Genomic DNA, 27,509 nt, shown 5'->3' on the forward strand with positions numbered 1-27,509 from the left:
AAACACACCTAATGAACACTTAAACACAAAGAATGAATCTTTATGAATAAAGTGAAAAGCAGGTAATGAGCGCTTATGAAGATTGTGAAAGCAAGTTGGTGGAGGAGAGTGAGCAAGCACCACAGAGTGAGTTGTGTGGTAGAACACACGCTGACAAATCCAAGAGACGGTCAAGGAGAAGTCAAACTGAATGTAAACCAGAACACAGGTGCAGTGAAACAGAAACCGGTGTGGACCAGAAAGCATAGGGTTATCGATTGCATCACCTGTAATGGTTGGACTTTGTGGTCTGACAACTGCACCTAGACCGAAGTATCCTGCCTGGAAAAGCCAAGGAAAGTAAAGATAAACCATCTCCACGTGGGAATTAGATTGCTGAAGAGAATGCGAAAGATAGCAATCTGTATAAACTATTGAAGGATTGTAAAGTCAAACTGGAACTGGTTTTGAGACTTAAGAGACTTGAACTGATTGTGAGTTGGCAAGCTGGAAGAGCTGACGACTTGGCAAAGGGAAACCCAAGACATTTTGGAACTCTGTTGTCTTCTTGGGGAATGGAACCCTGAGGTTTTTTGGTAACTGCTTTGAACTTGGGGAAGGAGAGCTGGAAAGTAAGCCAAGAGCTTGATGAAGCTCAGAACTTTATTTGGAACAGTATTTATTTTGTTGCCGACATCCCCGCACATTGTTTAGCTTTAGTTATTTATTTTGTTGCCGACATCCCCGCACATTGTTTAGCTTTAGTTGTGAGCGCAAGTATAGGTTTTGGGTAACAGACAGACTTTTCATTTGACTCTGACTATCCTTAGTTTCTTTAGGTAGGGAAATCCCACCTTAGCATAGGGCAAGATAGGCCTTACACCACCCTTACATTTAAGTAAATAAATATATTTTGTTTGAACCTAGAATCTATTGTCTGTGTCTTGCTTCATGATGCCTTCACAGGTGGCAAAAGGAGATAAGGATGAACTTGGTGGACATCAGGAGGAGGTAGTAGAAGATGAGGAGGGGATGAGGAGGGGTTTGGTGAACATTAGGTGGAGGTGGCAGGAAAAGATAAGGAGATTGGTGAACGTCAGGAAAGGTGGCGGGAGAAGATACGGAATAGGTTGGTTAATATCAGGAGGAGGTAAGAGAAAAGGAGGATGTTCTAAACATCAGGAATGGGCCGTAAAGGGATCAAAGGAGTGGGTGGACATCAGGAGAAGGTGGTAGAGGAAAACTAGGAAGAGGATGGAGAACAACAACAGAAGTAGGTAGACCATGCCCAGGTGTAGGGGCACGAGGTGGATAGGCTGCTCTGTCTCCTGTGTAGTTTTTATCAGCGGAGCCAGTCAGGCGGGTAAAAACGCCCGTGTTTGTATCTTGTTCTGCTTCAGAGGTGGAACCGAGCTAAAGTACAGCGGATAAAAACTACACAGGAGATGGAGCAGCCTATCCACCTCGTGCCCCTACACCTGGGCATGGTTGGAAGACAGACTTAATGCAATATTGACTAGACGGTCCTGAAGAAGATGGTTTGAATTCCCCTACTCCATCAAAACCGGTCGACCCCATTGGTCATGGGTGACCCCATGGCCATTTCCAGATATCCCCAATAACGAAGGGTGATTCCCTACAAGAAAGACAAGATCAGTCTATTACTCACATGCTGGGAGCCTTTTATAGTGTTCTATAAAAACGGGCATCGCTGTACCATATCCGTTGCCCCTTTTTAGATGTCAACAACATCCATCACTCCACATGAGACCTAATTAAATTCCCTCATGGTTAATAAAATAGCCATAAAATCCCATGGTTATTTAAATGCTCATGCAAGCTGTTTAGCTGTGTCTGACAGTGATTTAATAACCAGACCTGTCGCACAAAGAAACATAGGAGTTGTGTGTTGTTTTTTTGTTGGTTGCTCATTTTAGGGAAAGTTGTTTATTTTGTCAAACGAGCACCAAAGCAGGTTGGGGCACCCATACATTTGGTTATTGGGGGGATAGTTTTTCTCCCATCCTATCCCTATTAGATAGGCGTTGCACCACACGCTGCCTAGGGATAGGCACGCCTGTGTAGGGACAGGGTGTTCTTCATACAGGGTTAGATGGGTATACGCCGCTGGTTGTTTACCCCACCTGCATTAATCCCAACCATTGTTTTAAGATGTGAGCTTTGATTACATTTTCTCCTAAGAATCGTTCGTATTGTGATACAACACTGTTGATATAACGGTCATGGAATGAAAGAAATTCTATTCTTACTTTTGAATTATCCTGATGTCTCACCATGCCTTTAGAAGCACCCTGGGCTGCTCCATGCATCTTGAGTAAACCGTGAAAAGTGCTGTCTTTTGCCATGAATGCAGGGCTCTTCAGAGTGTCCAGAAGGTCGCCCATTTTCTCTCCATATTTAAAGGGGCCACCAGGTTTCATCTGAACTTATCCTCACAGAATGTCCTAATGCTTCTGTTTCTTTCTCTTTAATTAAGAATGAATTCAAGAGTCAGCGAGAGAAAATCAAGTTTGAGTTTCTGGGTCTGCAGCAATTTCTGAAGGAGGAGGAGTGTCTTCTTCTCTCAAAACTAGATGAGGAAGAGAATCGAACTCTGAAGAATATTCAGGTTAAAGTACAGAAACTGGAAGAGAAAAGCTCCTCCCTCGGGAAACTCATCAAAGAGTTGGAGAAGGAGTCCCAGCAGCCGGATGGGTCCCTACTACTAAGCGTAAGTTAACTGAGAAAGTGTAACTCTTATCTCATGCACCTCCACCGAGGTTGTGGTCTACTTAAGGTAAGTGAACTGAGGAGGAATAATTATTAAAATGAAATTGGCCATGGTGTTGGCGTAAGTTGTAGCAGCCTGGCAGGGACCTAATTTAGCTGTGTGAACTGGGGATGCAAAAGTCTTCTTGTGAAACTTGTGTGTCAACTGCAAGACTGAAGCCTACTTAAGATGAGTTGACTGAAGAAGCAGAGTTATGTTCTCTTGAAACTGCCCAGGGCTCTAGGGTGAATACCAGCAGCTGTACAGGGGCCTTATGTGATGAATCAGCCATCTTCCCAGAGGAAACTGTTCATGGAACTAGGGAGAGGGTCATTATTACCTGCAGCTGTGATGGGAGATGCTGACAGTGATAGATGGGAATAGACATCTAAAGAAATGGAAGGCCAGTAGTATTTATTTACTTCTTCTTTCGAGGTGGAAGGCTTCAGGTGGACAAGAATGTATGTGAACAGGGCCAAACATCAGGAGAGCTGACCCTGTCAAGGGCGGATGGGGGCGGCTCTCAGTCTAGGGCAAAAGGCCTGCCAGGCTGTTCACCAGAGCCACACCTTCCTAAAAGGGAGGCGAGGAAGTAGGAATGGTCACAGTCTCTGTACCGTCCCCCTGTGTCTGGTGATCGCACCATACCTGCCATACAAAACGTTTGCAATGTTTTCTTCTTCTCCTCTAGGACTGCAGAGCCCCAAAAACCTTGTGGCAGATGATGAAACATGCAATCTACCTGCGGCTGAAGGGACAATTAACACCAAGTCACTGGAGCAACAATCACTGCAGACCGGCAGGCAGTGCCGGATTAGAGACTCTAAAATTGACTATTTGTCTTGCAAGCTGCCACCCTGGAAAACCTGCCGATTTACGTTTGAGAATCTGGCACAGATTAAGAGGCACTTTAAAGCCTTGCACATGGATCACCCAACCTCTAAGGAGAGCAAGAGATTGGCCTGGGGAACCAGGTGGATGCCAGAAAAAATGCAAAGGGGAAGGAAGACCGAGAGACCAGGCAGAGGTAGGATGGTGCAGCAGAGTGTGGAGGAGAATCACAGAGGTGCAAGGTGAGATATTGGTTTGTGAGAGAAAGTGATTATTGGGTGTGAGCGTGTGTGCATTGTGAGTAAAGAGAGTGACTCAGGTAAAGGGAGTATGTGAGAGTGAGTGAATGAGCGAGTGAACGGAGGGTGATAGGAGAGAACGAGGGAGTGTAGAGTAGAGTTGGAGGAGCGTGTAGTAGAGAGGAGAGCAGAGGGTAGAAGAAAGGGAAGTGGAAAGTGGTAGCAAGGGCAGTGGAGAGTAGCAGAGAGTGAAGGAGAGTAACAGCAGATGGAGGGACAGAGAGAGGAACGGAGATGAAGCAGGAGAGGGGAGTGGGCAGAAGAAGAGAGACGAGTGTAGAAAGAAGGGGAAGCAACATCAGGGCAAGGACCACCAGAGCACGAGTGACAAAAACTGAGAGACCCGGGCGTTTGGAAGGCACCACTCCTTGATAACTTTCTTATTGTGGGTCCCCAGGTTAGAATCCACCTGTATTGACCCCCCCCCCGCACCCCAGGGAGTGAGAGGGATGAGGAGGTTACTTTTATGCCCTTACTATCAGCGCTGGACATTGGCCGCTCGACTGTGGGCCGGCTCTTGCCGGGTCCGAGATCCGACATCATATGTCAACACGGATCACCGACCCGGCCTGCCTCAGACCTGACAAGGCTTTACTCTCCGTTTCTGGGGCAAACTTGAAAAGCTGCCTGACCAGCAACCTGAACAGCTCTCCGTGGAGTCTGGCTTCCTCGAGTGGACACCAGAGGCACCTCTGGCTGCTAGCATCATGAATTGCCGGTGTGAACTGACCATCTGTGTGGGTGGTGATACACACATAGAGAACCCTGCGCCGCACTTGCCACCCTAATGAACAATGGCAAATAAAGCACAGTGCTGACTAGACACATCTATTGGATGGGCGTCTCGTGAACACAACCCTAGGATTTTGAAGTCGCAGGTCCTAATCCTGGCATCTCTGACATTCATGCGTCCAAACTAATTGAGCCACATCGCTTAAAAGGAGCAGCTATCGTTGAAGTGTCGAGGAACAATTTGGTTTGTACCGCATATCAAGCTTATACAAAGGACCCGGGGAGGCATATGTGCAGGACGCAGAGAGCCACTGGATTAACTGTTGCCACTCCCCTCACCGAAGCGTCTACTAATAGTAGCGGTCTGCAACACACACACTACTAACATGACAATAAACAATGGTTTGAGTTCATTTACAACTCTATGTAATGATGACAATTATATTTCCACCCAGCACTCTGAGCAGAGTTCAACTGCCATCTTCCCCCCTCTGAACTCTGCCTCTTCGGAGCTCCGCCCCTCCTCCTGACTCCACCCCCACCCTGGCCCTTGTGGGATCCTTGGGATTTAGGGGCACCTGGGCTAAGGAGGTCAAACGCCCATGGGAGACAAGAGGGAGGGATGGCACTTAGTGAGACTATTCAAACGTTCCAATAAAACCCCTTAACTGTCTGTGGGCAGAGCCACCCCTAGGCATGGGCAGTCTGTGCGGTGGCCCAGGGTCCCACTGTCAGAAGCTGTCAGAGGGGCCCCACAAGGAACCAGTGTCTGCCTCATCTGCTGTGCAGCTTCCATGTACGAAGCTCGCATGAGGCCACGGTGTCACCTCCCAACCTCCTGTGGCTCTCAAGAGAGAGACACCCGTTCCCAGCGGCCCATCAGATGCTGCAGACCCTTTAATGACTGCCTATCACTTTCTTTCTTCAAGCAGTGCATTAAAGTGGGGGCGATTTACAAAGGATGGCCCATTTAAGAGACCATTGTTTTGGAGGAGATGTTCGTAACGTTTCAGTGTTAAGAAATGCAAATGGGTATTTTCATTCTAAAAACAAACACAAAGCACCAGTTAGCTGCCTAAATCTATGCTCTCCTCCATGTCAATTACAATTTATCAAACAAAACAGTTTTAAATTAGCTACATTTTTTTCAAATGTTCATATTTTGTACAAAAAAGACTATTTTTGGTGCAATATGATATTTTCATTGCATCATATATGACCCCGCATTTGTGAAACCTTGAAACACAAACAGGTAACCTTTTCACACGTTACATGTTATACGTCTTGAATATACATTTTCAAAACCCAAAAGCCAATTTAACAATTTGCTGAATTGCATTCTGGTATTTGTAGTCTCCCAGTCAATATGGGGGAATAATGTGTCAATTGTATACTTTTTGCTTAACATATTTCTGTAATGATTTATATATTTGAGTGGTATGTGTACATTTGAAGCCATCTTTATAGAGCAGAGTATTGTTGAAAGCCAGAAGTGGGTTGAGGAGAGGGAATGAGGAGAGGGCAAGCTAATCCTGAATATTTGCCCTGGATGTGGAAAGAGAGGTTGCAATCCTGGAGCCTAGTGCATTTATTTTCCCTGATTGTGACCATGTGTTGCTTTTCAGGGCACAAGAAAAGGATACACGTGGGTGGACAGCGTGACTTTTTTTAGAGGGCAGATGCAACCCCCTTAGATGTTTTTGAGATCAGCAAGCTTGCTCAAGCATTTGGCCACCCGGATTTCACCCAGGTTGTCATGTTTGCAGTGCCGACACTTGCCCGCAAAGCGCATAAAATGATCATCAGTGGACATGCTGGTATTGGGATTTCGTTTTCTAAGCACGGGAGCCGTACTCGTCCCCATGTCAAAACACCACATTTTACAACACATGTTGCTGCTGGAATAGGAAAGAAGACAGGATTTACAGGAAGGTCTAAATGTAAAACATCTCAGCAACATTCTCCCAACACGCTCAGTTGCCTTTGCAACTTTCTGCTATAGGATCACCTGCTATTCTACACTCCACAAACAGTTTTGGTCTGCTCGCCCCCTCCAATCAAGCCTCGGGTGGTAAATTACCGAGGCTGCCTTCTCATTTTTTTGTGAGCAGCACTCCGAGGCGTTGCTATGGGGGCAGAGGGGGCTATAGCTCCGGGTAGAAACTCTGGGGCTATACCCAAAAGGTGAGCTAGCCTGAGTCCCGACAGTCCTTTGCCAGACCTAGCAACACCCCTGGCACCCATCCAATTAAGAGATTGTAGTGTAGGGGCGGTGGGGGCTATGTGTGAGAGCAGCAGTCACATCAGCCCAGTCAGAATGGCAGGCAGGACAGAATCGAACAACAAAGTCCGAATGGGGCCTGGGATAAAAGGGCACCACACCAGTGGAACCTCCCAAGGGAACTGAATGGCTGTGGGGGGGAGGGGTGGGCTGCTAGCAGATGCAGAGCAGTGCACTCAGTCGGGCACTTAGAGGTTGTTGCCCACAGTCACTGCAGTGACCTCATGACCACCTGTCAATCCCACCTATGGAGTGGGGGTTTGTGGGTGTTTAGGGGCTTTGGGCCTACTAATGCTCCTTCTGTTTACTGCAGCGGTGCTGCAGAAAGTCAGCATATTAGCATATGAATCATGAAAACAAACCGCTACCAACCCACTCCACTAATGTTTGTAATCCAATCAAGGACAAGTATGCTTTCTCTATATCCATTCTACAGTATCCCCATCTGTGGGCGATCACAGTGCCAGCAGCATCAGAATGCTCCCACATAGCTGGCTGTACTGACAATATTGGAGAAAAAAGAGGTCCAAAGTTATGACCCTCCCGTCCAGGGTTGTTGCTAGGTCTGGAAATGACCCGGGGCTACCCTGATGTCGGAACTATCGATACTGGGGGCTAGCTAGCCTTTTGGTTGTTGCTCCTGATATTCTATCAGGGGCTATAACCAAAACACTAGGGGCTAAAGCCCCCTTAGCCCCCCCCCAGCAACGCCTCTGCTTCCCTCCCCTGCACACTATGGAGTGTGGAAAAAAACAGCCAAATCTTTAACCTAAAGGCTCTTAGTAATATAGAAAAAGAGAAAGATAACAAGTGTACAAAACGACACTATATAAAGGGATGTTGTTGTTTAATAACATCAGTATCTTCTTTTGTATTTTATTTTTGTATTTGTTTAATATTTATATCGCACACCAAACCCAGAGGTAGCTGGGCGGTTGACAACTTTGGGTTACATACATGAAGGTCAGTAGGATACTGTCAGGAGTGAGGGCAATAAATATGTGGGACCCTGGCTACATATGGGTCCAAAGAAGCCATGGATAACAGAGCGATAGTAACAGAGCGATAGTAACATACAATGGGTAGAGATGGTTACAAAGATTGAGTCGATATCATACATGTTCCATGTGCAACACCAGGATAGCAGTATCTTAGTGGTGAGTGGAGAGCCAGTTTTTTATGCTAGCTTTTAAGGAGAGGATGGAAGGTTCCATTCTGAGAGGGATGAGGATGGAATTCCAGCGTTTGGCTGCTTGAACAGGGAAGCTCGCTCCTTCGGCGGTTTTGAGATTGAACCTTGGTACCACCACACTATGGTGTAGAGAAGATCTGGTGGAGCGTGTAGGTTTGTGCATACCGATTTTGTCTGCCAAGTATCTCGGGGCTGAGTTTGTGAGGCATTTGTGCGTGATGGCCAGGGTGCATAGTGTGATTCTGTCACAGATGGGCAGCTAGTTGGTGCTATTTCTGTGAGTGGATATGAGGCAGGATCTGGGGAGCAGCTCTTAGTCAGGTATTTTGGAGTACCTGGAGCCTATTTAGATTTTGTTCAAAGGTACCAAGGAATAATGTGTAACAGTAGTCCAGTTTAGAAAGTGTGAGTGCTCTAGCTAGCGTTAGACGGCTACTTGTGGAGAGATACGAATTGCAACTGTAGATCAATTTGTTAGTGTAGGCCATGGAGGACGCAACACTACTGACCTGTCTTTTAAGAGAAGGAGTTGAGTCAAGATCGATCACCAGTGTTTTTATCTCTTTGGAGATGTTAATCATTTTGCCGTCAATGACGAAAGAAGAGTATCTGGTGTCGAGTTTGTTCAAGCGTGCCTGGGTACAACGATCATTAGCTCGGTCTTATTGTCATTGAGGCAGAGACTGTTGGTGGCCATCCAAGCTTTGATTTCGCTGTAGATGTTGTTTAGCAGTTTTGAGTCGTGGTCATAACAGCCAGTGAGGGGGATGAGGACTTGAGTGTCTTAAAATCAGGCAGTCTGAAAGAGGCTGACGAGTTTTGGGGTAAAGACCCCTTCTTCAAGAGCAGTTCAAACTGGGAAAAGAAAACCCAAAAACTTTACAGATTCTGTATACTCAAAATTGATCAAGTAGATACTCTAGTGTGACTATAAGACCTGTGACCATTCGTGTAATATTGCAAATGGGGGAAAGTGTTCAAATGGTGAAAACTGAAGAAGTCAATCACTATACAATCCATCGAGCCAACTGGATGTAATTAAGTGATAAATAATAGCAAGCGCTAGGAGAGAATATAAACCTTGCGACGCATGTTCTAGACACGCAGAAAGGGATGGATCCAAAAATGGGAAGATCAAAAAAACGGCCTACCTGGCCTGACAACAAATGCAGTTCAACGAGTATAACTTCATTCGAAGTTCCAGGAACAAAAACCTAATTACAAATATAATCAGGTAATAAAGGAAAGGGTAAGCAACATATATTAAAACATGACTTTCTCCAAGCCCAGTATAAGCAACGGAGGAAATATACTGACCTGGTCTAATCCTAATAAGGATATCATCCTTATGGAGATGGGTCCGTGGTGAACGACAGAAATAAATGGTTGCAAATGCAAATATGGGTCTTTAATCAAGCTCATTGAGTCCTGCAAAAAGCATTATAGCAACCCATTGGATAATGTGAACTCGCAAAACAAGACATAAAAGAGACATGAATGCCACCATCTCCTAAGCTGAGTGAGGTTTAAAAATGCAGTATCACAGCTTTCCCGAAAGGAAGATGAACGCTTTCACTCTCCCATCCCATCACCACTCTCCCATCCCTCTACACTGCTTGAATCTTTCCAAATTTTTCTCACATCCCTCTACGCTGCTTGAATCTTTCCAATCGTTCTCTCCCATCCCTCTACGCTGTTTGCATCTTTCCAAACCACTCTCCCATCCCTCTACACTGCTTGAATCTTTCCAAATTTTTCTCACATCCCTCTACGCTGCTTGCATCTTTCCAAACCTCTCTCCTCTCCCTCTACCTTGCTTGCATTTTTCATAACCACTTCCCCATCCCGCCACTGCTTGCATCTTACCAAATCTCTTTCCTCTTCCTCTGTTACTTGCATCTTACCAAACCACTCTCCCATCCTTCTACACTGCTTGCATCTTACTAAGTCTCTTTTCTCTACCTCTGTTACTTGCATTTTACCAAACCCCTCTCCCATCCCTCTACACTGCTCTCATCTTTCCAAATCTCTCGTCCCTCTACGCTGCTTGCATATTTCCAAACCTCTCTCTCCTCTACCTTAATTGCATCTTTCCAAATATCTCTTCCATACCTCTATGCTGTCTGCATCTTTCCAAACCATTCTCCCCATCCCTGTACGCGGGTGCATCTTTACAAATCTCTCTCCCATCCTTCTACGCTGCTTGCATCTTTCCAAACCTCTCTCCCATCCCTCTGCACTGCTCTCATCTTTCCAAATCTTTCTCTCATCCCTCTACGCTGCTTGCATATTTCCAAACCTCTCTCTCCTCTACCTTAATTGCATCTTTCCAAATATCTCTTCCATACCTCTATGCTGTCTGCATCTTTCCAAACCATTCTCCCCATCCTTGTACACGGGTGCATCTTTCCAAACCTCTCTCCCATCCTTCTACGCTGCTTGCATCTTTCCAAACCTCTCTTCCATCCCTCTGCACTGCTTGAATCTTTCCAGACCCCTCTCCCATCCCTCTACGCTGTTGCATCTTTCCAAATCTCAGTGTAGAGTTATGGGGAGAGTGGTTTGGAAAGATGCAAATAAGGTAGAGGGAGAGGAGAGAGGTTTTGAAAGATGCAAGCAGCGTAGAGGGATGGGAGATAGTTTCTCATCTGCTTCCCAAGGCACTTGCAGTGAAGGTCATTGCTGCCTCATTTTGTTTGCACTCATTAAAGCTGGCTTGCGGGGCTCCACTTCTAAATGTTCTCATATATAATGCTAATGTTTTTCACCTGGAACCTTTTGCATAATAAGGCACTAAAAAGACTTCTACTGTACAGTCATTCGTCAAGTATATTTTTATAAAACATTAACCCCCACAACCTGCTTGTTCTTTTTCCAGGTTTCCAGGCCCTTTATGAACAGGTAAGACGTTTTTCTGTTTCATACCACAACATGATATAAAAGAAGGGGTGAACTTGGAAACGCTACCCCTTCCTCCCCCCCCCCCCCCCTTAGCCTTTGCTGGCCCTTGCTCTCGGCTCGGATTAAAAAGCAACCCCGTAATTTCTAAACTTTTGAACGCTCAGATCTTGTAAGCCTCACTGTTTAAGGTGTGTCTCGTTTATGTTCACTTTTACCTGGTTTATGGGATTTTAATGGGATTTTTTAATTCACAATGAATGCACTAATTCCCCAATAATTTTCCTTTCCTGGTTTTTCTTCTTGGCGAATAGAGATTCTAAAGCAGAAGATTGGGAGTTTCAGTATAGCAAAGTAAACGTTAAGTGAGAAGGCCCTCAAACCTCCGTGCTCATGTTAGGATTGCAGTGAATGCATTGACATGGTCTCGTGTGCAGGGGTTGTCTTTCCAGAGTTCGCATGTCCAGTGGCGTGTCCAGACCCTTTTGACTGGGATGAGCCAAATGGCCCACTGACTTGTGCAGGGGTGGCGCACACGCACGTCTGAATAGCATTCATTTACTTTTTGTCTCCTCTACCCATATCTACTTTAATTACTAACATTAGTGTCTTACATCCCTATGTTGAAAGTGTAATGATCATAGGTTAGGATAATGGGGTGGCGTGGCGCCTTGGTTGGCTAACCAGATTCCCGGGGTAGCACGTGGCACCATTTTATGATAATGTCATAACATGTTTAGGGACTTTGACAGCAGCACCACAAATGTCTCAAAGCGGCAATCTTTGTCCTCGGGTGTGGGTGGTGCCCAGACCTCTAATATGGAAAGGCCATCACACATCCATTTGGGCCCAAGTGAGGCGGCATGGCACGGCAAACACCCCCGATCTGGGTTTAACAAACTGCCCGTGTGGCACATTCTCACCTAAACAGGCTTATTGAAACGTAGACATCAATTTGCTATGGCGTTAAAGACACATATTCTTAAAACATTTTAACATTTTGATGAGGCAAAACAAGTGGACTGGTCAAATGAAAAGAAGATTATTCAGAACACATGCCAGGGTCATGACTAATGCACGATCGTGTAACACCTGACCACCATCCTAATGACGTCATGACGTGTCATGGGCATGGCTCTCTTCTCTCGTTGTGATCTGTAGGGAGTGTGAGAAGTGGCTGGCATTTCAGGCTCTCCTTTATTTTTAGGTGCAGAGTTGTCGATGTTCAGAATCCTGAAGACGAGTCGCTCGAGCGGCAAAAGGGTGTGCAGAACGTTTGCCAACAGCATGTCCACCTGCAGAAAATGGTTGCCGATTTTAAAGGTATGCGTATGAAGGCTGGCCAATTGCTGAGCTCTTTCATGCAGTGATGAGATGTCCCCATCCCCTCCTCCTACACTTCAGAAAGTTCACCAGTCACTGATCTCTGGATCAACCCTAAGGCCCCCCCCCCCCCTCTTGCTCCTCGTACCCATTCCAGCTCCTCTGCCAACCCCACCCTTACCTGCAATCCTGGGGGGGAGCCGGGAGCCCCCTATGTACAGTGTTCTCTTACTGCTCAACTAGGTTTGCTCTTTATAAATCCCATAAATGGAGTGCACCGCCTGCAGGAGTGGCTGGGTAGACTGGGTAGACTGGGCAGGGACTGATGATACAGCAGGAAGTTGTACAACTCCAGGCCTGGAGGGCTGGAATCCTGATGGGTTTGCAGGATAACCCCTCATTAACATTCATGAGGAAAAATGCATGCATTTGGAATCATGGTATGCAAATCTAAATCATGAATATTAATGAGGTGTATCCTGAAAATCCGAGATGGATCCCGCCCTCCAGGCCTGGAGTTGGTCAACCAGCGTTCAAGAACCTGAAATCTTGTATTCTGCCTCCCTGTCAATGTTTCTGTGTAATGTCTCTCTCGCTCTCTCTCTGAAAAAGAAGGCGCTATGACAATGGGGGAGCTACCCACGAAGCTTAGAATGCACTTTTTGAATCACTGTTATTTTATTTTCAACCTTCAAGCAATCGCATGCTTCCGGGGAATCCAATGACATCATTGGAGAGCCCTCTGCTCAGGGGTATGTTGACTTTGTTCTCCAGTTTGAGGCTTTAACACTTTATGGCATTTAAAGGATTGTACGTGTTTTAATCGTGGCAAATTTCGTCACGGGCGCCATGGTCGTTTTTGGCGAGTTAACATTTTTGTCTTCATGGAGGGTTCCCCCAACCCACCCACACCCCTAAAACTCCTACACAAACAACAAAATCGCCAAAAACGGCACAAGTTAATGAACCTATGTTGGCCTCGCATTCTAATCATACTCTTTCCACTATTTATTTAGTGCCCCAGAGATGCTGGATGCAAGAATGGTTTAGCCGCAGTTCACACTGAAAATACATTGAAATCCAGTCTTTTTTTCTGAACAGTGCACATGGGCAGGGTTTCACTTCGAAACAACACTCCCGTGAAGGCGAAACGCCAGGCAGAGGACATTCCAAGTGGGATGTGTGCAAGATCACACAGGGAGTCCCTACTCGTTAGCAATATCGACCCTGGGCTTCATACCACTTACAAACAAATCCCCAGGTTGTACAAGGTAAGAATGGGATTGCAGACGTGCTAAGAGGGATGCAGCTCAGCACTTAGAAGGTCCTTACAATTCCACTGAAGCTGAGCCAGTTCCTCGGCCCGAGCTGCTGTCGCAGTAACTACCTGAGCCGACGACATATGGTGTTGCATGAGGTGACTTAATGACCTTGCACACCAGAGCAAGAAACACTACCTGGGTTAGAAACAATCGATCCAACCGGAACACGAAATGCTGCTTCGGCAAAGGGTGGGAAACGCGATATGTGGCAACGCTAAACAAAGCGCAAAGTACGAACATTGTTTATAGGAAAGAAAAGAAAACAAAGGCCTGAATTCCCCTGCAGCCATACACACCACACCCAGTACCAATAGAGAAGCGAAGTAGGGAAAACTCGGGGATAACCTCCAAACAATTCCTCACGACGTTCCCCAATCACTGTGCTATTGATTGGTGCACTGCAGATGCTATGTGTGAAAAGGTAGGCCGGTAAAGGGATAGGTTGAGGTAAACTGAATGAGGTCATTTATTTCTCTTTTGGACCCTCAGCCAATGGGACGACGGGAACCATCATGTGTTTAAGGCTGATCAAAGGTCACAGAATGAAACTACTTGCGCACCCAAGCAAGTCCCAGGAAGTCCCGCTTGGCCGCGTTACTCCGTTTGGATCGTTTTTGAAAAAGACTTTAAACCATCACTGCATTTGAACTACAGCTTCCAGAAGGTGAACAATCACGGAGAATTGAACGCTCTATAATAAGAGACTTTAGAGACTTTTGCTGGCAGCGTACTGTTGTGTTTCATCTTTATTTCAGGCTTTGCAACATAATTAGGGGGTTTGTCTATATAATCTGGCAGGCGCGCGCACTGCGCGTCCTCGCACGCAAGCAAGTCCAAGGAAGTCCCGCTTGTCCGCTTTGCCGCGGGGCTGCAGGGCTGCGGGGCGGCTTGCTGAGGATTGTAATACCCCTGATTGCTGGTTTGTGTTCCAAGTGTTTCCCCTTGTTGTTATTTGTGAATCATATGCGACCTGTTGTAGCTAACATTTACATTTACTAGCTAAAGGGTAAACTCGGCGTTGCTTTTCCTTTGTTTCGTTTTGCTTTCCCCCTTTTTCTTTTTGTTTTTAAGGAGATTTAAAGGAACTTGTGACTCTACCAGTGCGGTATGAGCTTGCACACATATACCTTGAAATCTAATATGCCAGAGTTAGCCGGCGTGTTCATTACACTGGTTGGGGCAGTTAGAAAGCTTATTCCCCAATCTCGCATCTCGAGGAAATCAATTGTATTGACCCCAGTTTTACGAACTCCACTCTCAAATAGAGATATTCGCACATTCTGTGCAAAACGGAAGGAGTGCATGCTAGATGAGTCCCTCTCTGAACCACTCTCTGATGCAATGTTGTCCTCTGCCTTTGATACCACCGGCTAATGCTCCATGTAGTTTGGAAAATTTTGTTCTGAAAACTGTGTTCCCCTCTGCACCCCCGAGTGAGTCTGCACTACAACATCCCATTTCTTTTGAAGTGGTGGGGGGCTACCTAACATCCGTATCCCCATCATTTCGGATAACACGCTCTTAGCATCAACTCAAACACCAAGTAAGCACAAAACTAAGACTACAACACCGTCGCCTGTAAACGAAATTGGGGATTCAGTGCTGGACTTGTCCAATATCTCCATTCATGCGAGCGCTGGAAAGTTAAGCACCATACATGGGGATTCTTGCCTAAATGATGGTCCTGCGAATATCTTGGATATATCCGCAAAATCCATGATTGACTCCTTTCTACAGCCCACGCCGCGGCGACGCATCCATATGAGTCATCTGGATAATCCGACAGAGAACTTGGCTCTCATAGAAATGACTTTGGCCGCTGTAAATACCACAGTAGCGAGCCTCTTTAAACTATTTGAAGGCTTGGATGCTAAAATTACATCTCAAGCAAATCAAATACACCAAATTCTTGATTGGACAACTCGCATGCCAATTGATATACTTCTCTCTATGAACAGTGGCAATAAAAGTATTCCACCACAAGAAACAGAGAAACTGACAAACCAAGAACGGCATACATCAGCCGTACCCCTGTTCTCACATATCATATGCCCTGTTGAACACTCAGTTCCTGAAGTCATTACTGTAAATGACTCTTGGATCAGTCTAGACAGAAGGGTGAAGAAAAAAAATCATATGAATGCAAGTGTCCCTCGGGCTGAGAGTGATAATCAAAAAATAATTCGCCCGACCCGAATAAAGAGAGCTGCACCTAAATCAAAGGTGGTCTACAAAAAACTGACAAAACCTGTGTCTCAAGATCAGCGAAGCACACAATTGACTTCACTTTCTCCCACAATCGATATAAGTCTTGGAAGAGAAATCTCTCAAGCCTCCACATTACATCCTCTGAAACCGGTGGTGGCACAACTATCTGTTATAGGGGACACTAGACCGAGTTCCCTCCAGATCAGTAACAAAAATAACATGAATTATGCCACGCTCAGTGAAATTGTGCAGTTAATCGAAAAAGCTTCAGAGGATTGTGGTGGAATAGCAGCACGAGCCTTTGCCCCCACTAAAATTACTCAGACTCAATCGCAATTAAAATCCTGTGAGAGAAAGTTAGCACTAAATGACCATGCAGAAGAATCAGACTTGCAGGATCGAATGAATACGATCAAAGCAGCAGTTGATGCCTATTTAAACCAACGAGTGTCGGAAGCAATTATGGCCAAACCTGCGATTCTACCGAGTAAACAAGATGATTGTTATGTTAATGAAAATTGTGAAATTATTAGCTCTAAATGTGTCATCGCTGGTGAGAAAGGATACACGTTTTGCAGAGCAGTCAAGCTGTCTGTGGTCCAAGCCGACTTTGAGTGGTAATAAAGGTTTGTCCGATAGCACACGTCCCCAAGGACCCTTTGACACAAAAGGTAAAACTGAGATGTCGTCTGTGCAAAAAAAAATACCGGTCAATAATAGCAATTCCGGTAAACATGGTCGACTACAACACAAAAAACACTTTCGCAAACTGTCACTCCTTGGTTTTGAAGTGTCGAGATGACCCCTTTGAGAAATACAATTTATGTAGAACAAGCGTCCTCAATGTGTTTGGTGATGGACATGATCTGCAAGATATATCGTCCAGTGATATTGACCAGGTCGAGTTTGTATGTGATCAGAATTTGTCCATTGTACGTTTATGGATAAAGTCAGGTTTGGTATTGAACTCAATCTGGAAAGCCAAAATGGAGTTGTTCAAAATGGGCTTTTTGATTGCGCAGGATCCTGAACGCATGACAGAAGAACGAAAGGGCTTTGGGGAAGACAATGTTGATGGGTGTTTGCCCATTTGCTCATGCTCATATTGCGGTCCCATTGATATGCCTAACAGGCAGACTTGAACCCCTCAAGGACATAACCATTAATTGAGGCTAGTAAAAGTTAATTATCACTAGTGAGTTAGAATACTAGGGGACATACCCATTTGCAATGGTCCTCTAGTCAATTTTTAAACCAATTTGATATAGTGGTCCTTCAGGAAACGTGGTTACAACGACCACCTTTGTGGGATGATCATGACATAATCTTGCTGCCAGCTTTGGTGGGAACTAAGGGGAGACCAACTTCTGGCCTTATGGTGGCCGTAAAAACAAGCAGAGGTTTGAGCATGACCAGATGGGCTGCCCCCAATAATTTTATTCAATTGGTTAAAATAAGTGACACTAATGGCTTGCTGGCCCCGATACATTTGTATCGTAAACCAATGGGCATTTCTGATGATATGTTTTATAGAGACTTGGCAAGTGTCTTGGAAAAGGTTGCCCAAGATCAAAGTGTTGTTGCAACGGTTGTGGTTGGTGATTTAAACCTTGATTGCTTCTGCCCAAAAAAGACTCCTATTGTCCAAGAACGGTGGCTTAGATTCACTTTAGATAAGAATCTTTTCATGGCAAATGCAGCCTTTTTGGGAGATACCTCCCCCATTATAAATGGGAAAGGGGAAGCTCAAAATCAATCATTGATTATTTATTCATGACCGCAGACCTGTTCTCCAAGGTGGTTCATTTTGAGGTTGTTAATCAGCCTGCAAGCGATTATCAACCACTAACAGTGGTTTGGCAATGGAATCGCTATGTGCATGAGCTTAATCAACATTGGTATACACAAAATCTTGATGTTAACTCTAAAAAAACTCGCCTTAAGTGGTCAAAGAAATCACGGGCACGCAGCAGCTTTCTGGCATGAGGACTGGATCATGTGTGGATGTTTTATCTACTTTGCATAACATCTATATTGATAGGAAACCACATCAGTCCCATAGGTATACATTTGATGCCGTTGTGCAACAAGCCAGAGCTATGTATAGGAGAGATCTAAAAGCTACTGCTAGATTGCCAATAAGTGAGCGCAACGAAATTCGCAGAAGAATTGGGTGTCGATATCGCAACTGGACTCGGGCGAGGAAGGCGAGGCTCTTCCATTCCGACAGCAAAATCTTCATGCAAACGATACAGAATAAGGATTCTGGACAAGTATGGGCTCTATTGAACAAAACAGTTAACCCAATACAAGCGTGTGCCCAATTGAGTGGGGTGCCTGAAGCCTCCTGGCTTGCACACTTCTCGAATCTTTATGCAGATACAAAGTTTGGGAGCTATAAGTACGAGAAACATAGTTTAGATACCTGGAGCCTAGAGTGTTCTGAGGAAATAATAGAAGAACTCATAATAAAATCCTCTTCCTCTAGAGCGGCGTGGCCGGATGGCCTAAGTAATGCTACGTTTAAGCAAAATCCATCTAGATGGGTCTCTATCTTGTATAATATCTTTCAACAGATTTTGATCTCCAAGACCATACCAACGTCTTGGAGATCATCCCCAATTGTTCCCATCTTTAAAAAGGGAGATAGAGCCTTACCATCTAGTTATCGTCAGATTGCATTACTTGATGCACCAGGCAAGACTTTTTCAAGACTAGTCTTGAGAGACTTTGTGAAGTGGTAATTAGCCTCTAATCAGCGTAATCCGAACCAGACAGGATTTGTTGCAGGGTTGGGCAGGGTGGTTAATTTATTAACTCTCAATGCCTTAAAAGCACAGGCTCAGACCCCAAGACAACCGATTTATCTTGCGTTTGTTGATCTCCACTCAGCTTTTGACTCTGTCTCTCGTGTAAAGCTATTTGATAAACTTCAAGCTGCAAATTGTCCTGCCACCCTGTGCGATATTATCTTTGGCCTGCATTCATTGACATCAATTAAAGTGAGGTTATCGGTGTTGGGTCTTTTGTCAGCAGCCATCTGCACTTCAAGAGGGCTAAAACAGGGATGCATCCTTGCGTCGGCCCTCTTTAATTTCTTTATACACGATGTGATGCAGGCTTTTATTCAGATATCATCAGATTCTCCAAAGATGAATGGTGTAGCAATCAAGGCATTGTGGTATGCTGATGATCTAGTGTTAATCTCTAAAACTCCTATAGGTCTCCAACTTCTGTTGTCCTCTCTGAGTTCATATTTGTATGCTAATGAGTTAGTGATAAATATGAAAAAAACTCAGATAGTGTATTATGCCCCGTAAAAGACCAGAAGGGCAAAGATGGATTGGAAGATCAAAAATGTTAGTGTGAAGGTGGTTGAGAACTACTTATATTTGGGGATTCTGGTTGACAGATCTGCACAAACGAATTCGCAGTTGAGGTCTCTTGATTGCAAATTAGTTTCAGCAATTTCACAGACAAGATTGATACTATTTAAGTATGGTAAATTTTCAATTAGTTGTGCAATTGTATATTGGCGACAGAAAGTGCTGCCAAAATTGCTCTATGGTTTGGAGACGAAAAATATAATCAAAACATCTATTCTAAACAAACTAGAAGCTAAATTTTGGCGGGCAGTTTTGCATGTGCCGCAGTGAGTACCAGGTCCATGGTTGAGATATGAGTTGGGCCTTACCTCTATGATGGCAGAATATGAATGGCGGCTATGCGCTCTTTTCCGCAAATGCTTAACATATATACGGACAGATAATATTCTGGCAACTCTTTCTGTCTATATGTTATCATTGTCTCATAGATTTGTGAGGATTCGGTCAACACATATTATGAAAACTCTCGCTAATGCAGGTGTGAGTATAGAAACTCTCGTCACGAATCCGACCAAAGCGAAAGACAAAATCTTCAAGAGGGATTGGATCATAACTAGAAACCTGTGTCTTGGCTATAAAAATTTTGATGCAAATGCATTTGTAAATAAGAAACTAGGAGATCTGGAAAGCTATTTGTATAGAGCTCCCTCACCTCAGATACGATCTTGCATTCTGCGTGTTCGCTTTAATTTAATCCCCACGAGGGATGTGCTATCCAGAAGACATCCCCTTGGTGGAGAAGTGAACTTTTGTATATTTTGTGCGGATCCGAACATTAAGGAAACTTTAAAGCATCTCATAGTGGAATGTCCAGCATTGATAAATCTAAGAATAAAATTCCTTTGGAAACATCTGACTTTCTTTGGCTGGATGGCCCCAGAGCACAGATGGCCTACTATTGTAGCTACAAAAGTTATTAGTATCCGCATCGCAACATATAACATCGTGAATGCGCTAAATTTATGTGTGGATTCAATGACAAACTAATACTTTAAGTTTATAAGCGGTGTAAGTTCTAATAAGACTAACGTGAATGGTCCCAGATTCATATTCTTATTGTTATACAATCAGTTTTGTTTGAGGAAAGCTACCAAGTGTTATTATGTGCTGAGAGTTCATACACCTTTCGGACTGTTAATATGGATTTGTTCAGGTATAGGAATGTTTTCTAATGATTAATTTTTAATCTAAATGTAAATATTTTATGTGCATGTAGGTGTCTGCTAATTTTAGCTAGAGCACCTCTTTTTATTTTGAGTGTATTAATTGATTATTGATTATTCCTATGCTTGCTCTGTCTAGTGACTAGGTTAAGGTGTGTGATCATCTTTCGATGTGAGATTAATTGTTCTTTGTACCTCTTTGGAACTTTGTACACTTGGCATCTGTTTTCCCCTAAAAAAAAAAAATATATTTTAAATATCTTGCTTTTATTTCTGCAAAATGTAAATGAATTGTTAAATTTGAGTTTCTCAGCTAAATTCAATAACAAAAAAAAAACTACTTGTGGCAGCCTATCAGTCCAGATCACAAACCAGCATGGGTCAAAGGCCGCTTGGCAAGCATCCTCTCCTGTGATTCGCAGGACTAGGCGCTGCCTTCTGCTTCCCTGTTTCATTGGGCGTTCCAGTGCTGTGCAGTGACTCGGGGTGTGGTGTGCTTTATAAACAGAAAGTAACATAACATTCTCTTAAGATACATCAATTGCTCACTGCTAAAGAGTCCGAGGTTCAACATCTGGGGTGCCACCATGTTTGAAGGAGCTGATGAAAATATGTGGGCCAACGGTCAATAATGCCTTTGTCCTTGCTGCTAGAAACATCAGAAAAACATGAAGGGCCAGATTCACAATGCACACCTTGCACATCGCATGGAACTGCAGGGACTCGCAACATGACTACTGTTTCTGAAAGGGTTCTTGCATATTGTGGGAAGACCCGAGCTTTAAGTGCTGTGGTACCTGGCCCTCTGCGCGTGTATATACGCGTGCAGCGCACTTGACTATGCATTGCTTACGCGCAGAAGCAGCCATGCAGATGGAGGGTTGAGGACCTGTTGACATCTACAAACCGTCACTCACGTGATTGCTTGGGGTGCTTTTCACATGGTATGCCCTAAATTATCCATCACTTGAGTAAGAGCAGAAGAACTAAATTGAGGCTCGAAGGCAGTGTTCTGATATTTTCTCCTCTTGATTTGTCTACTTTTCCCACTTGAGCTTATCAGGGGCCTGACTGTGCCCCAGAAGGATTTCTAATTACCTTCAGTTCAGGACACACCCTGTGCCGTGCTTTTCGTTGAATGAATAGGCGACTTTATGAGCTCCATTGCATGGTGTTGGCCTTTGATACATTTCTGACAGCACAGAAAATCTGTACTCTCGGCTAATCCTAATAAAATTCTTTGAGAGGTCCAGCAGCCACACTTTGTTCCTATGGAAGAATTAAAGTGTGCCTATACATGGTCCGAGTCCAGGCAGACCCCAGAGGGAAACCGAAAGCAAAAAGGGCTGTGTGAAGGTATCAAGAAGCAGGCACAGACAACTGAGTAAAGCTTGGATCACAAAACTTTATTTAAATAAACATAAGTTTGTAGAAAATGCCTAACTTGCTCTATGCTAAGGCGGGATTTCCCTGCCTAACTGAAACTAAAGACAGTCTTTGTTAGGAAGTCCAAAGCAAATGGTTGGAAGTTCAAAGCAAATGCCTGTTTGTGTCAACAACCTATATTTGCTCTCACAACTACTTGACTATAATGTGTAGGGATGTCAGCATCAAAATGAGAAGTGGTCAAATAAAAGTTCAGAGCTTCTTCCAGTTCGTGGTTGGAAAAGGGGTTTCCCTTCCCCAAGATTCAGGATGGTTCAATTTGTCAAAGAGAGGGGGTTCCCTTCCCCCACTTTCAAGTCTCTCAAAGTTCCAAAAACCAGCACAATATTTTAGGATGCTTCTCAGCTTTTCCGGCAGCTTTGTCTTTCATCAATTTCACCAATCTCACAAAAGTTCAGTTCAATAATGTCAGATCACCCAAGTTTCTCCTTGACAGTCAAACATAAGCTTATGGGTGAGTTAGGTGGGGATATTCGGTCTAGGTGCAGTTGTTGGACCACACGGTCCACCCATTGCAGTCATGCAACATACACACCTTACTTGCTGCTTCTTCACAGTTACACTGCCACTGTTCAGCTTCTCAGTGGTATTGGGTTTTCTTCTTGGAACTCTCGCAATGCTCGTTTTGCCATTAATCACATATTATACTTTCAGATATTCTTAAAGCTTTTGCCACTGCTTTTTCTTTCAGTTTGTGCAGTTTTTTATATTCTTATGGCACTTGCCAATGCTTGTTTTCTTCAGTTTATACAACTCGCAGTTCCTTTGTATCAGGGAATATCATCAACTGGTTGCATTTGAAATCGTATTCAATCACACTTGCTTTCTTTCGGTTCGATATTCTATACACAAGGCTTAATTTAATTTCGTTCAAGCACATTGCAGATATTGCCATCAAATTCCCAGTCTACTCTCTTGCTCGGAATTTGCACCCAGCTCACAAACGTTTTCACACTTTTCATATACTTTGTGGCCCTTTTTTGGCCTTATGAATTTCACCTGGTTCACAGTTTGGTATTCACAAATCCTTCTGTTCAATTTTATCAGCCTTTAAGGTATAGCCTTCAAGTTATCGTATTGTCAAAAGTCTAACTCTTAAGCTGTGCCTGCATTCACAGTGCCTAAAAGGTCCCTTGCTCACTCGCGAGTGATTCAACCTGCACAGACCACGCCCTTTACCCCACAGCATCCCGGATTCATTCAAACTCCTTTGACTCACCGGGTACGCTGTCTCCGGGCACCGCTCTCTGCGCTGGCAGGCTCTCTGTGGCTGTCGCTTCTCCCGGCTCAGCGCACCTTGGTTCCAGGATCTCTGCTGCCTCGATTAAACAAAAGAGGAGTCCCTCCGACTCCTGGAGGGTTGCAGACCAGTTCTGATACCGTAGACCTTTGCTGCTTCCGGGTCAGTGACTCTACAGCTACTGGACGCTTCAGACATGTTTCTCCCTGGTGTCACCTCTGGCTTCTCCTACAAGCGTCCCACAGGCGATCTCATTAGCCTCACCTGAGCGGGCCAATTATACCGCCTTCCTGGTGTCCGGTGTAGGCAATCTTCATTTACTGAGTATCAGTCATGGTACTCAGCATCCCTCTTCCTCGTCCCAGTACCAGAGTGGTGTTTGTGCATGTCTCTGTTAATAAAGAGAGGATGTATAACTCTGGGTTGTCTCTTCCCTGTCTCAGTTCCTGACTGGTGTATATTGGGGGAGTGTTTTCTGGAATAATAGGGTAGAGCTTGGTAATGCCCAATAAAGGCTTGGGGGGATGTTTGACTTGTGAAAAGTTAATGGGGGATACCGTGTCTAACCCAAGGGTGCCTCATCCCCACTGCCCAAGTCTCCTCCACCCAGGTGATGCTCCCTCGTATATCCAACCCCAGGGTCAGGATCTTAAAGCATCAGGCTATCCATGGCCACATGGGAGGGGGATATATAGGGCAAAGAAGTGAGGACACCCTCTGATTCCTCACAGCTTTCAGATGTATGGGTGGCTGGGAGCGTGAGTGAATGGTGGATGGGTGTAGTATAAACGAGCATGTGAATGGTGTGCTTGTGCTCAATAAATAGATGACTTACCTGTGATCTTCATTGCTCCTAGTCTTACTCGTCCCAGAACTTGCCTACAAAGGCTCCTAGTCTTACTCGTCCCAGAACTTGCCTACAAAGCACCTTGCGTCACATGTAAGTACAGTACTGGGATGAGGAAGTGGGATGTGGAGGTAATGCTGGGCCAAGGGGCTGAGTTTGGAGTTGGAGGAGGAGGGTTGAAGGGATAGGGGATGTGTCAGGAGGGTGGGGCAGGTGGGGGGCACGCTATCAGATAATGGGCATCCATGATAAAGCAGGCATGATATGTGTTAATATTAGTGTCTAGACATGCATTTTGTTACAGTGCGTCTACTCCTTTCTTAATGTGGCATGACATTTTTACAGGTCATCTATGATAAAGTAAGCATGGCAAGTGTTTATTACCTGTCTAGACTGGCATTTGGGTGCAGCCAGTCTAGCCATTTCTTACTGTGCGATGGCATAATTTTCTGGGTATCTATAATGAAGTAAGCATCATAAGTCTTACTAGCATTTTGCTGCAGCTAGATTAGCCATTTCTTACTGTGCCTTGACATTTTGTACTGGACATCTCTGATAAAGCAAACATGATAAGTGTAATTCACCAACATGGGGTCTGGCATGGATTCACATGCTCGTGAATATTCCCCGCCGTCAGGCTGGGAATCCTCGGTAAAGAAAAATCAGTTTGTTTCATTTCTGAACTGTCTTTGTCCTAACAACCCATCACTGGTCTCTGGGTCATACTGCCCCCAGCCAATGACTGCCCTCTACCTAAGCCCCTCCCCTGGCAGCCATCTTCAGATTATTACTGCACATTCAAGTGTTGGGAGTCCTCGTGCTATACCTCTCGAGCTTTTACTGCATTTTGCGATTTTTCTAAGAGTTTTGCTCTATTTTACGGTCAATCGAGCCTCAAGCTCCACCGATTCATCATCCGACTACCGGGGACCTGATTTTCGGAACTTTCTACGCCCCTCAAGGTCGATTTGTCATCGAGTTCACTTCTTTGAAGATTCCAGAAGATTCTTGGAGGCCTACACCGTGTCGACATGGCTGAGGATAAAGGAGACTTGACGCCTCTGTTCAGGATCTGCCCAGGATGCGGGCTGCGGGACATCTTCCTGGACGATGGGTATTCTCTGTGCCTTTATTGCCTACATTCGGACCGCTCGCAAGTGGAGGAGGCCTGTGCGTTCTGCAAGGACATGGTGCCACGCACCATGAAGGACCATCGCAAGCGGCTTGCCGAGTGGCTGCAGGAGAAAGACCCCAGCGGCAGGTGAGCCCCTGCAGCATGCTTCTCCCAAGAGGAAATCTGAGTGGTCTTCCAAGACCGTTGAGGGTGCTCCGCCGACAGGGGCCCAACATAAGGCAAAGCACTGCGAGTCCACGGGAACCGGGATTGCCGTTGGTACAGGCTCCACGGCAGACAGGCTGGGTTCAGCACGCCGATGCCGTCAAGCACGAGCCAGCGCTCCGGCTCGGCGAAGGAAAGGAAGTCAGACCACCTGGGTAAGCTTCTGCAGAAGGCCCGGTCAACTCCGACAGAGAAAGCCAAGGGGGAGCAGGGTGTTGACCCTCTCCCCACGGTGAAGGCCTCAGATGCGCCCAAGGTCGTGAAAGCCCAGGTTCACCAGGCGAAGGTGTCTATTGAGGTAGTGGTGGCGTCCCTGGCGAAGGCCGCAGATGCGGTCCCAATGCAGACGACCCCCAAGACGAGAGTTTCCCTGCCTGCTCGGAGGGAATCATCTTTCTGTCCTGTGAAGACGACGCCGATCATCTCCCAGAGACCGTCGCCTCTGGCCAAGAAGGGGGTCGGGGGGCATGGTAGTCCAGCCGGGCTCGGATATCTCTTCCGAGGAGGAGCTCTCTGGCCTGAAGACAGTGCTTGACAAGAAGTTTGTCGAGGCCAGGTCCTACGGGAAGGCCCCCGACGAGGCGGACTTGGAAAGCGACGAGGGAACCAACGAGGGGCAACAGGGCGGTGAGGAACCAGAGGACACCACGCCACTGCCGACCCTCCTGTCGCAACTGCCGCCACCGCCGATGGACATGTCGGCAGATATCCTACAAGCTTGCACACCCTGTGCTCAGAGATAAGGACAAGCATGCCCGTGCCTCTGACGGGCGATACAGCAGTGCCTGGACCATCACGGGACACGCTGACTAAGAGGAGGAGAATCCATCCTACTCCACCCTACCAGCATTCACCTCCATCCCCTCCGCCTAGGGACGAGATGGCGACGACGGGTACGGATGACGGCGACGGAACGGACCCCCCGGTGCCGATACCCAGGGCTTCTCCACCCGACGAGGTCGTTCGTTCCACGCCATGATCTCTAGGGCCTCGGAGCTATTTCAACTGAACTCCAAAAAAAAAGGAGGGATTCCTTTATCAGCGCCGAGAAGCCAAGAGGAAGACCATGCTCTTGATCCCACTGTTGGACGAAGTTTGGGAAGAAGGACTGTCACTCCTGAAGAACCTGTCCTCGGCCTCAGCAAAAAGGGACCGGTATGAGAAGAAATACAGGGTGCCAGACTCTGCACCGCAGTGTCTCAGATCTCAGCCATCCCCGGACTCTGTGGTCTCGGCGGAGGCCAGAAAGAAATCTGCAGGGTCGGCGGCATAGACTTCCACTTTCCCACCGGATGGCGAGGGAAAGAAGCTAGACGCCATGGGACGAGAGGTCATCTCATCGGCGGCAAAGACCATTAAGGCGGCCAAAGCTCTCACCATCGTGGCCTGCTACGACAGGGAGCTTTGGTTTAAGATCGCCCCTCTCCTGCACTTCATTCCAGACGCAAGAGGGCAGAGGCCCTTGAAATCCTACAAGAAGGCGAGGTGGCATCGGACTATGCCATCATGGTGGCCACGGACATCGCCGACACCGGCTTCCGCCAAATGGGCAACAGCATTTGCCTTCATCAGCGAGGTTGGCTGAAGGCCACCAATTTCTGTCCAGACGTCCAGACAAGGGTATTGGATATGCCCTTCGACAGGGACGACTTGTTCGGCAAGACAGTGGACGAATCTCTGCAGGCCATCAAGGCAGATACCGAGACGGCTCGTGCCTTGGGCTCACTCCAGTAGCGACAGCCGTACTTTTGGGCCTCCGGAGGCTTTGGTGGCAACTTCTCTTTGTACCGTCAACCATGCCGTTCCTCGGCCCAGGAAGCCTATAGTGGCCGCAGCAAAACCAGAGGAAATCGTCGTTGTCGCCAAGGTCCTCAAGGTGGGACGTCCACGAAGAAGCAGGACTGAACCGGCCGTGACGTCGGGCCCCCACTCGAGCACACCAGTGGGAGGCCGGATGGCGAACTTCGTCCGTGTGTGGAAGTCCTTCTCCACCGACCGTTGGGTGCTGGACACCCTGGCCCACGGGCACAACTTGGAATTCCAAAGGAATTGTCCCCACGTTCCACCAGTAGCCAGGCAAGAAAACCACGTCCCACAACTACTTCTAGAGGTACGAGTGATGCTGAAAAAGGGCATGATAGAACTCGTCCCGAAGAGGCTCTGGGGCTCCGGAGTGTACTTGCGGTCAGAGAGAAGACCGGCGGTTGGCACCCATCCTGGATCTCCGCCGCCTCAACAAATACATCAAGTCCC

The 27,509-nt window shown here is 46.0% G+C and overlaps 1 protein-coding gene across 1 annotated transcript in view; it reads left to right on the top strand.

The window, feature by feature from the left end:
- LOC138497419 (E3 ubiquitin-protein ligase TRIM39-like) overlaps nucleotides 1-27,509 on the top strand; it is a 220,398-nt gene that overhangs the window by 95,594 nt on the left and 97,295 nt on the right. The window contains exons 3-5 of the mRNA XM_069620887.1: nucleotides 2,477-2,710; nucleotides 10,963-10,985; nucleotides 12,190-12,305. Of these exons, the coding sequence (XP_069476988.1) occupies nucleotides 2,477-2,710; nucleotides 10,963-10,985; nucleotides 12,190-12,305 (373 nt within the window). The remainder of the gene's footprint in view (nucleotides 1-2,476; nucleotides 2,711-10,962; nucleotides 10,986-12,189; nucleotides 12,306-27,509) is intronic.

The sequence above is a fragment of the Ambystoma mexicanum genome, chromosome 5q, assembly GCF_040938575.1.
Source record: "Ambystoma mexicanum isolate Mex_15411 chromosome 5q, UKY_AmexF1_1, whole genome shotgun sequence".
Lineage (NCBI taxonomy): Eukaryota > Metazoa > Chordata > Amphibia > Caudata > Ambystomatidae > Ambystoma > Ambystoma mexicanum.